Genomic DNA, 12,321 nt, shown 5'->3' with positions numbered 1-12,321 from the left:
CAATACAACCACCTTCTTGGGTTGTTTAAAACCGTCCTGATCAATCCCCACAGTTTCCTTCATCTTCTCTATCCCTTTATCTTTTCCTTTTCCTGCAAGTGCGTGCACCTGATTGACTCATTTTGCATTCTTTGCTCCATTTAAATTTGCTGTCTTGACTTGCAAATTCTCATTCTTTTCCTGTGTTTGGGGTGGCAAGGCATTTGGGGGGGGCTGATGCAGAACCATTGGGCATTCAGAGGCTAGATGCCCAAACTTGTGACAGGCAAAACAAGCACCTACAAAAACACCCCACTTCAATTCAAAATACTTTTTGCCCAATTGCACTCCCTCAACTTCCACTGCAATAGAAGGAGGGGTAGGTATGTCAGTGTCCCAGAGAATGCAGAATCTGTTACGGTTTCCCATGGGGCGTGGAGGACAAATGACTTGACCCAAGGAAGCAGCCAAGCCAGGCAACTCTTCACGCATATAGTTCGGGAAGTTAGCAACCTCAACCTATACAGGGCAGTGATGCCGTATAAGACTTTGATAGTCCTTGTTTGGGGACCAAGGCATAGCATGTACCATTTGCCTCCCATAAAACAGGGGAGAGAACTCAAGAAGCCTCTGCTTGCATGAAGCATCTGATAAATGCACCTCATAAAAGCCTCTGGAAGCAAAATACACTCCCTCTACAAAGCATCCTCCAAGGATGGACTTAATCCACTGCGTGACATCGCTGGCCGCGGGGATTCTTCCTGGAAAGAATATTATTACCGCAGTTTGAGACAACTTTTTGAGGGGGTTCGGAGATAGGGTCCCAGCATAGCCAATTCTCATACTAGTCAACAACACAAGGAGAGGCGGCAACTGCCAACACTTATGTTGTTATAACCATTAAGCACATCCAAGAAGGGGAAGGTAAAGGAGAGACATCCAAATTGAAGGGTTCCATGACATCTACAGTAAAACAAAGAGGAAGTAGAAGCCAACAAATAGTAAGAAGTAGCATCAGCAAGAAAGGACTATAGCAACAAGCAGCGACAAACAACAGCTACAGAAGTTTATTTACAGCAGAGAATCTCAAGGAAAATTCATGAAGCAAGACGTGTGATGAGAAAAATGGCAGCACAACAACCTCATCGTAGCATATAGGAGAGGAGCTGCTACATAGATAGTAGCCCATATCCTCAAGAGTCAACACAGAAACAACGCAGCATGAAGCTCCAACAATGAAAGCTCAGCAGAGAGGAGTAGCAAAGAGCCTAGAGGTAAAGAGGCGGCAACTTCAATTTGTAGGTGACCTCTGGAATCGGTTTGCCCCATTCCTGTCGTGACTGCTGAAAGTCATCCTTAAGGGTATCAAACACATACTGAGCTTCCAACGTAAATGCATCATCTTGTAAAGCCGGCTCTGATAGGCGGCGCTTAGCATCTGCAGATCTTTCTTTTCGGGCATATGTACAAACATCTAAAGCTGAAGCCATTGATGGAACCACGGAAAGGGAAAGGTCAGAAGGGCTGTAAAAAGGAAAAGGCCGATATTGACAGAAGGAGGCTGTGAGGTTACGAAGGCAAGAAGGAAAGTGGAATAGAACAGTACGGCAGAAAAGGTGTAGGAAGGCGGCAAAAAAGACTGCGAAAGGTCACTACAAAGTTGAGGAAAAATCAGGGGGCAGAGAAAGGCTGAATAGTGGTAGTGCTCCATCCATCACACCCCCCCACTAGCTCAGTACTTTCATAGTTTATTTCATGTTCATTTTGTCCTTTTTTTTCTGGACATCCAGAAGACATTGACAGTTGTACATTGATTTGTCTCATAGGTCGAGTTCGGCCTCTAGTAGACGTTAATACAACTTTCTTTCTTTCTTTCTCTCTCTCTCTCTCTCTCTCTCTCTCTCTCTCTCTCACACACACACACACACACACACACACACACACACACACACACACACACACACACTTTTTTTTTGTGGTAAAACCAGTTGAAATTGCATTATATCATAAATGTACAAAGGGGTTTGACATAAAAAGGATGTCTAAACCCTAGAACTTAAAAATAGTAGTAAAAAAGTTCTATGCAATGAAGATCACCCTCGTGACAGGGTGATCTTCATGTCTTTGTATCACACACACACACTTTTTTTTTTGTAAAACCAGTTGAAATTGCATTATATCATAAATGTACAAAAGGGTTTGACATCAAGAGGATGTTTGAACCCTAGAACTTAAAAACAGCAGTAAAAAAGTTCTACGCAAGATCAGGGCAGTGCTCAAGAAAAGAGCCTATGCCCTATCCATCAGAAACAGTAAAAGAAAAGCTGAACACAAGAAACATCCAAATCTTCCTCATGTACGGCATCATATAAGGACTGCCGCAACGAGGCTCGGAAGAACTCATAAGGGTGCTGAAGGGGTGAATTCAGATATGCACGATTTTGCTGTAGCCAGAGGGTCCATAAGGCCCAGTATCTGATCCAATGGAAGAAAAGAGAATACTGTGACAAAGAAGCTGATAACGTGCCAAACATCCAGAAAAACGTGTAGAATCTGTGTGCAGGAAATCTGAGAGATAAAAAATAGGAGATCTTGTCCAGAAGGTCTCTGGAATATGAACAAGACCACAATAAATGCGGAATACTCTCAGTAGTATGATGACATCTTGGACAAAGAGGAGAGGCAATCCTTCTTTGAGCTAATTTCACTCCCACTGGAAAAATACCGACAATGCATCTCCAGAGAAAGAGTCTCTGCTTCAATGGCATTTTCAACTTCCATATCAATGTCAGTTTTCCTTTCCACCAAGCTAAAGACTTATCCGGATGCCAAAGAGAATTAGCATGCTGAGCAATCCATGGAGGAGGTAATATCAATCGATAAGCTTGTATAGAAGTCAATAGATGCAAAGGTTGAGAGGATAATCTTGAACTTGAAGACTGAAGATGCCAATCTTGAAGCCTGTCTCTTACATCCAATGTTGGAATCGGAATGAAAAGGTGTAAGAGATTTGCAATAGCTTTCCATATAGATCTATGATGCATCCCAAGATTGTATTGTTGGCATGCTGCCGGAAAAGAAAGAATTTGCCCTCGAGTATCTACCACGTCGTCAATGAACCGGATGCCCAACTTCATAAGATTGTAAGCTTTGATTGGTTGTTGTACAGCAAGGGGAGAGTAAAAAACAGCACTCCAATGTATGCTTTCCATTCGAAGCGAGGAAGCTATAGAAGCAGGATGGGGAGACCATTTGATGCGAGAGAGCACTTTCTTCCAATCCTGAATCAAGGAAGTAGAAAATGGACAACCAGGGATTTTACCTTGAAATTTGCCAAGTACTACTTCCGATGGATCAACTAACCAACGACCATAAGCATTTGTGCGCATCTGACCACACAAAATTGCCAACATGATAGACCAAGGCTGCTCTTGTTGAAAAAAGGTTTTGAGCATAGTGATCTTTCTTGCCAGCACATGAAATTTGATGTTTATAATATTCAAACCACCATGCATTCTTGGCGAGCAAAGCAGGTCCATTTTGAGCAACCTTAAAGCTTTTTTATGAAGCTTAGTTTTCCAAAAAATCTCCATGGCTTGAGACATAAAAGAAGAAAGATCTCGAGATGACCAATGTAAGAGAGGAAGGTAGAACTGGACATAAGCCAGAACAATGGACTGAACAATTCGAAGCCGTACGTGCAATGGCCAAGTGGAGATCTTCCAATATTCTAATTTGTCCTGAATTTTGTTTAGCACCCAAGATATTTGTTGCTTATTTCTGATTTTCCAGCCAATGGGATAGCCCAAATGTCTTACTATGCTTTCCGGATAAATAATCTGGCCGGGCCACAGGATAGCATGCCAGTCACAATGCTTGAGAGGTAAGAGTTTTGATTTCTGAAAATTAATTTTTAGACCAGCTGCCAACCCAAAATCTGAAAGAGTATCCATCAATAGACGAAGCTCCAAAGGACTGTTCTTTGGCATGAAGAATGAATCATCTGCATAAGCCTGTGCAATGAAAGGCCGTGAACCAGAAATCTGAAGCCCCTCTAACTGTCTAGTATCAACCAGATGATCCATATAAAGAAGCAAAGGATGTGAAGCAATAGCATAGAACAAAGCACTGAGAGGGCATCCCTGTCGAACTGATCGTTCTAGAGTCCAAGACTCAGACAAATGTTTCCCTATAAAGCATTGAGCAGTGGAATCTGAGTAAAGCCAATATATGACATTAACTAGCTTTGGCCCAAAACCAAGACATGATTTGAGAAACATAATCCCACTGTACCGTATCAAATGCCTTTGCCACATCCACCTGCATGACCAAGACATCTTGAGCAGAGTATTTTGCATATTCCATTGCAATGAGAGTATTGGAGATATTATCATGTATATGCCTTCTTGGAACAAAACCATATTGCCTGGGATGAAGTCCATCATGAAGGATATCCTTTATCCGATGTACCAACATTTAAGCAATAAGTTTATATATAACAGGCATCAAAGTGATAGGCCTCCAGTCATCCATTGTCTCACACAGAGGTTTTTTGGACAGAAGCTTAACCAGACCATGCTTCCAAGCTGAGGGAAGATGTTGATGCTGCCAGGCTACATTAATGAGCTTCAAGATTGGACCGTTCAATTCAGCCCAGAAGGCTACAAAAAATTCAACCGTCAAACCATCCCAGCCTGGGGATTTATGTTTACCCAAATGCTTGAGGGCTTCATCCAATTCAGTATCTGAAAAGGACATTTCCAGCATTGAAGCTTCTTGCAAAGAAACAATAGGAGAAACAAGCTCAATAAATCTGCTCCGAGCCAATGCAGCCTGAGGTGTAGAAGAAGATGGTAGAGAAAAAAGAAGCTGAAAATGATCCTGACATTGTTTTTCTAGCTGCGATAAAGTCTGGGTCCAAAGACCATCAGGTTTCCTGACTCTCATGATAGATTGACTTTGTTTGTACGTGTGTAAGTTTCGAAAGAAAGATTTCGAGGAGCAACCCTTATCTAGCATAGGTTTAACTCTAGCCCTTGTTTGCCATTTGGAAAGCTTGCGTTTATCATTAGCATCAATTATGGAAGAAGCACAAGACAATGAATTCTGTTCAGAAGCAGAAAGAGACCTTTGATGGCTAATCTGTACCAAGGACTGCTTGTATGATTTTGCCCACTGGATATGCTGTCTGGTTTCTGCCATGTACCATCTTCCATATTCCTTAATGACATTTTGAATACGATGTACAAAAGAGTTCCAAGCAAAATCCAGATCCTCCTGAGCATGGGATAACAATGGCTTACAAGCCAATCTGATCATTTGCTGGAATTTTTCATGAGAAAGATATAATTGATTAACCTGCAAATGTCTGACTAAAGAGAGCTGAATATCATCCAGAGGCATACCAAAAGAAAGGTTGAGCCAAAGTGGAGTGTGATCAGATAGTTGTTGAGAATAATCAGTCCACATTTGACATGTATAATCATCATATTGCTGAGCATGAATAAGATACCATCTATCAAGCCTGGCCCAATATTCTGTAAAAGCATTATGATGATATGTGAATCCCAAAACCGAAGGGTGAGTTGCTGTCCATAAATCTGCAGTATGAAGTGATGAAGTCATATGTTCCCATTGCTGGATTTCAGAGGGAAGCATATGGGATTTATGTGTGGTATTGTCCTTCCAGTGAGGAGAATTATTAAAATCACCACAAAGTAGAGCATTTGAAGACCAAGGATATTGGTTTATGGAGTCCCACATTTGAGCTCTGGAAGCTGAAATTTGAGAGGCATACAATGAGCCTATTTCAAAAATCTCTCCATTGATCATGCATTGGATAATCATCCATCGGCCACAAAGATCATTATATGCTACACAGGGCTGCAGATCATGTCTGGCTAAAATGCACAGCCCAGAGAATTGTCCAGATCCTGCATAAAATATATCATATCCTGAAAAGAACCCATGCTGGCCAGCAAAAGAATGCTGATTATGCTCTTGCAGACACACAACATCTGGATGAGTATTATTTATATAATGCCATAGGAGCCTCCATTTATGCTGATTGCAGAGGCCCTGTATATTATAAGAAAAACATTTAAGAGAAGTACGCATGAAAATATGTACAAGAGATGAGCAGTCCTCAAAGAGAAAGGGAGGCATCAGGCCTCTGCCATTGCCACAGGGTCTTGCTGACCCTCAGAATCCAATTCCCTGACTAAATCATCTTCTTCACAAAGTGGAATACCCTTCTTAACTGCATTGACCCATGCCTTTGAGATGGGGCTGTCCGAAGAGGTAGAAGGTTGACCAGGAGATGGAGCAGAAGCATCCCAATTACGAGATTGGAGAGGTCTTTGTTTGAGAGGCACCGTCTTCTTTGCATTCTGCCAACCCTCGTGAGAAGATGAATTATTTTCCACTAGCTTGCTTTTTCCTTTATCCTTGTTTTGAGCTGAACTGGCTTGGTTCCCTGTATGAACTGAAGGCTTTGCTCCTTTAGCTTCAGTCTTTTCCACATAAGTCTTTTGACCTCCTTTATTAGATGGCGGAGGAATGGCAGCTGGAGGAGGCGGATGAAGGATTGAGGGACACTCAGAAGCTAGATGCCCAAACTTGTGACAAGAGAAACAAGCTCCAGCAAAAATGCCCCATTTCAAAGTGAAATATTTCTTTCCCAAATTAACACCCTCAATCTCAACTGCAATAGAAGAGAGGGTTGGTCTATCAGTATCCCATAAGATGCAAAAACGATTTTTGTTACTTGTGGGACGAGGGGGACAGATCACTTGTCCCAATGTCATCGCTAAGCCTGGAAGCTCTGTTCTCATGTAATCTGGGAAATCAACGACTTCAACCCATACAGGGCAGTGATGTTTGATGAGATTCTGATAATCCTTATTAGGAGACCAAGGCATGATGTGCACCATTTGACGACCAAAAAATAAAGGGGACATTTCCAGCATCTTTTGTTTTGTCAATGCATCCAAGAGATGAACTTCATAAAATCCTCTGGAGGCAAAATAGACTCCTTCTACATAGCATCCACCTAGGAGAGAATTCACCCATTGTCCCACATCATTAGCCAAGGGTATTTTACCTGGAAAAAAGATGATGACTGCAGTTTGAGAGAGCTTCTTCAGAGGATGCACAAGAGAAGGCAACTTCATCTTGTAGGTGAGTTCCGGAGCAGGTAGTATCCATTCTCTTCTACTTTGTTGAAAATCCTCATTCAACATATCAAACACATAGGAAGCATCTTCAGATGAAGGAGCTATAGGGGGCAGAGTTTCCCTTGATTGTCTTTTAGGTTCAGGAGAAAGTGCTCTCTTGACATAATACTTGCTTGTTTCTGCCATCGAGACTATTCGATTCAGCAGAAAGACACAGATCAGAAAAAAGGGGACAGCTCTATTGGAATACTATCTTACACAGAAGGGAAAACAGTGACCTGTAGCGAGGCGCGCGCACACACACACACACTCCTATACACGCACACAGGTCGCAGAAGAGAGGAAGAAAAGCAGATTGACGATGAGAAAACAGTGCATCTGGGAACAAGAGAAGGGAGCGAAGAGAGCTGTAGGGCCGACACAGTCCAGGAAGGAGGCCCGACACAGTCCAGGAACACGCGCCTCACCACACGTGCTCACCCACAAGGGGCGAGCGGATCGTCGAGGGAGCAGGCGAGCAGGTCATCGGCCTCACAAATCCACACACCTCTCTCACCCACACACACACACACACACACACACACACACACACACACACACACACACGGTAGCACACATGCACACATACACACAAGCCTTGAGGCTAGGTAGAAGCAGAGGCAACGAACAAGATTTGCTCACCTAGGCAAAGCAACAAGCAGGAGGAAGGGTGGCACTCCAGGTGTTCACACACACATACACATGCGTGCGCACACAATACCTTACATACACTATGGTACAATAGTCTTTCTACATACAACATACAACTTTGTGCTTACTAAAAGCCATCTTCTACGTGCCATTGGTTTCCAACCACCATGGACCTCAACAGAAGCAATATCTCTTTCGAAAGGTTCTTTGGCACAAATTTCCCTGCATGGCAGACAAAAGTCAAGCTCTTGCTCATGCGAGACAGAGGTTGGAGTGTTGTCAATAGCATAGAAGAGAAGCTTGAAGGTGCAGCTGCAACACCTACAGTGAGAGCCTGGATAGCGAAGAATGATCGACGAGCATTGGCTCACATCGGTCTAGGACTTGCCGACAATCTCATTCATCACGTCGACTTTGACAAAACCGCTAATCAAGTATGGTACAGTCTCGAAAATTTGTTGAGGAACAAGATTAACAATTCAAAAGTTTCTCAAGCAAAAGTATTGTGGTTTAAAAATGAAAGAACATCACACATTGCAAGAGCACCTCAATATAGGTTCCCTCCTCCAACAACTAGCTGCTTTAAAGGCCAACATTGATGAAGATGCCAAGAAAGCACTACTCTTCGCTAGCTCGGAAGAGATGGAAAAGTACAAGGTGGTGCTATCTTCACTGCGGGTGTTCTCAGAGATGCCATATGAAGACATGGTGGCTATCCTCATTGATGTGGATCATTGACTTCGAGAGCAAGCTTCTGTCAGGGTAAACCTAAGGGAAAAGCAATCAAGTGCAATTCTGCAAGAAGCTAGGACACACCAAAGAGAGAGATGGTACAAGCGGATGGCAAAAGAGCAGGAGCAGAATCCAACCAAGTGGCAGAAGAGGAAGATGAAGAGTTTGAACTTTGAAGATGCTCTAGAGAAGCCGGAAACCTCTACTTTAGTATTTGAAAAAGCTCACACTGCCACATTCTTTGATCTACCTCTCTTTGAGGTGGATGATGGATGGGCTTTTTGAAGAATCTTTATGTTTGAGTCAAGGGTTCTCTCCTTGGGATGTCCCCCGAAATCTGAATTAAATAATCCCTATGTGTGTTTTCTCTCTTACATTCCTATTTTATCCTTGTTTTGAGTCGCGGGGGGGATAGTTCTGGAAGCTGAAGAATCTTATGTGTGGTTAAGCTCCATTTGCAAGCTTGACTGTGTTAGACCCTCCATAGATGATAGCCCTTAGCCCTTCCATTGTGAATGCTAACCCCAAGGTTGTGGTTCACAGGAATACCAAGTATATTATTGGAGTATTTTATTTGCACAATGTTCCACGGGCTATGATTGCCAGATTTTCCATAAAAAAAGATGAATACAAATACCAAATAGTGCTGTCGGTGACGATTCCGTCATTGTTGGTGCGCCCGTACTAGCGGTTGGATTGTGTCCTCATGCTGATGAGAATGCTGAAAACGAAGATCTGGCATATCGGTGGTCACTCCTGGGCACAAAAACAAGAAGCAGCGGAATCGTAGATGAATTTTTGTTGCGTAAACATCAAAGGATTGGTCACGGGCGCTGCCCATAGGCACAAACACTATGGGTGTCCGCAACACTCCTAAATCAGCACGACCAGCCCTTGGAAAGGTTTGACCAGCTCAAAACAGGCTGTCCAGGGGCAGCACACGGAGGCCAAACAACAACAAATCCAGCTGCCTATTGATGACGTGGTGCCCGTAGAGGCCGCCCATGTGAAGTAGCCGGAAAACTGATGTGGAGAGGTGTAGCAGAGCGCCCTTCGGATGAGGATCACAGCTCTGTGCTTGGTTTTGCAAAAGGTTGAGTGTAGCCTCCTCTAGGAACAAGAATGATGGAGAGCTTGTATCAAATTTCACCTTTTGACAGGTGATACATGCATGTACATAAGCCTCTTATGTCCTTTCTCATACCTCGCCAAAGAAAATACCTCTCAATTACTTGAGTGGTAGGCAATATTTCTCTGGGTGGAGCATGGCATTCATCCAAAATCTTTTGTCTCATGTTTAATAATACACAAAGGCAATTGTCTTTCATAAGATAGCCATCTTTTATTACATAAGAGGCATGTGCACAACCACCCATCAAGTCAGCCCATATATCTACAAATTTAGCATCCAAATGGTACATTTCTTGCATCCCAGACAAGTCGGCAACTGAAATTGCAGCCACATATGGATTTCTTGATAAAGTATCTACAAACATATTCTTCTTGCTAGAGGTATGCAACATCTGAAAATGAAACATGGAGAGGAAATTAGCCATCCTCATATGTTTCTCTGAGAGCTTGGTTTGCGTTAGAAAGTACCACAAGCTTTGATGACGGTCTTGATTGTAGATTCAGCTCCCAATAAGTAATGTTTCCATTCTGTAAGAGCATGAATTACAGCCAATACCTCCTCATAGATGCCAAAAGAGAGCTTGGCATCATGTAACTTTCTGCTCTCGTATGTAACGGTATGTCCGTCTTGATTTAGGATAGCTCCTATGCAATATTCTCTCATCAACTATCAGGCTCTATTGATTTAGAAGTCAACTTCATATTGAGAAACGCTGGTATGGGGAGTGATAGTGGGAGGCTCATATACATGGGTGATTAAGCGCAGATATACTTCTCACACTGCATCATAGTAAATTATATACACAAAAATATCACATACAAACGCACAAGCTGTGACCCTTTCCTTGAGCCAAATCTACCTTCTCACCACTTTAGGAATTTAAAGATGACTATGTTGATACATTCATTCAAGGTGAAAAACATACCATGCATCATACCAGTGCCGTGTAATAAGAAAATTCATCACCATGATTTCAAATCTAGTTATGAACGTGACTAGAAATTGTACGGGGTAGCATAGCAAAATCACCACTGGAATATGGAGGCAAAAGAGATTCACCTGAATTTTCACCACTTGTTTTCTCAAGGAAAGGAAATCTTTTCGACCTTTCCAGCCTCGGTACTTGCATTGTATCTGTGTAGCTGCCAGGTTGAGCTTCTCATGATGCCCCCAAGTAGTTTTTTGAATTGTTTGTGCAGCAGCAAAAGCTCTAGCCTCCTCCTCTAGAATGCCAAACTCATTGACAATAGATTCTTTCATGTCTCTCCTCTTCCGGAATGAGTATGTACGAAAAGCTGCCTGTATGCGTGCTGCTGCCTGAGCTGCATTTCGAACAGCAGCAAGGCTATCCATTAAGGACAGGTCATACTCTGTCAAGCCTAAACTTGCATTCACACTGCTCTTTTCTGACACAACTTCCACAGCCTTATCTCCAGTCACTACTGCAGACACCTCATTCAATTCGCTCTCATGTAGATTCAGAGAAGAAAGGTGGCTAGTTAAGGATGCCTCTGCAAGGTAACCAGCAATTCCACCGTACCCACTACTTGCAGCCAAATCAGCTGCAGTGCGTCCAGTTGGATCAGTGGGAGTAGGATCTGTGAGGGCACCAGGAGCAGAATCTGCAGCAAGGAGTAGCGCAATGACCTTTTCCCTGGAAAAGTAAAGCATGTTGAAACCTCTAGAAAGATAGAAACCAAAAACCTTAGACCTAACACTATACTGAAGTTCAGCAAGTACTTAGTGGCACCTTGATGTGCCACTAAGTACTTAGACCTAACACTATACTGAAGTTGAGAAAGTATTTAGTGGCACCATGATGTGCCTAAATCAGCAACTAAATCCAGCCAGACGTCAACTAAGCTTACCTGCCACACAAAGCAGCCCAGTGAAGAGCTGTCCATCCATGTGCATCACGAAAATTGACTCCAACACCAGCTGCTAAGATAGGGGCTATGGCCCATTCGTATCCAAGTGCAGCTGCCATATGTAAAACTCCAAGACCGTATTTATCAAGAAAAGAGATCCCTTTCAGATGTTTTCTCTGAAGCCATTGCTGAAGTAAAGATTTCAAAAGTGTTTGTACCAGCATTGCTTTTGCATCCTCAAAAGGATGTCTGTTACCCTTAACAAGACCCTCTATCTGGCTCCAAGTGTTTTGATCTACCAGCAAAGAGTTGGATTTGTCACTTTGCGTTTGAGTAGTTTCTGGATCACGAAACACTTCCTGAGCACAAGCTTCATCTTCTCTTGTGATAAGTAGCTCAGCAAGTCTAATCTGATGGAGCATATCTTGTTCTTGATGTTTAACTTGTTTGTCTGTTTTTGATTCATCAGAGGATTTGCTTCGATATTCAAACTCCCGAATGTCACTACAAGTAACTCTATCACTACATGCAACATAAAATGAGACTCTCCCTGGTTCATGGGCGGGAGCTGTGCAACGCAAGGCACCAGATTGTAAAACTTCTGCTGGAACTTCAATTTCTCCAAACATGCACAACCATCTTGTAGTTGAAGAGCTCCTCGTAGGATCCAGAAAAACACCAGTTACAATAACCTAAAAAGGTTAACAAATACCTAAGCTTAAGATAATAAGAACTTGATATGAGC

General features: G+C 42.7%; 1 protein-coding gene across 6 annotated transcripts in view; it reads right to left on the bottom strand.

Moving 5' to 3' along the window:
- Positions 1-12,321, bottom strand: part of LOC147604177 (calmodulin-binding transcription activator 3-like) — a 162,936-nt gene that overhangs the window by 26,481 nt on the left and 124,134 nt on the right. For all 6 annotated transcript variants that reach the window (XM_086795557.1, XM_086795559.1, XM_086795558.1 and 3 more), the window contains exons 10-11: positions 11,577-12,268; positions 10,768-11,362 (exon numbers count right to left, since the gene is read on the bottom strand). In XM_086795557.1, the coding sequence (XP_086651683.1) occupies positions 10,768-11,362; positions 11,577-12,268 (1,287 nt within the window). The remainder of the gene's footprint in view (positions 1-10,767; positions 11,363-11,576; positions 12,269-12,321) is intronic.

The sequence above is a fragment of the Cibotium barometz genome, chromosome 62, assembly GCF_041138505.1.
Source record: "Cibotium barometz isolate CiBa-2024 chromosome 62, ASM4113850v1, whole genome shotgun sequence".
NCBI classification, from domain to species: domain Eukaryota; kingdom Viridiplantae; phylum Streptophyta; class Polypodiopsida; order Cyatheales; family Cibotiaceae; genus Cibotium; species Cibotium barometz.
This window is presented reverse-complemented; position numbering and strand designations above follow the sequence as displayed.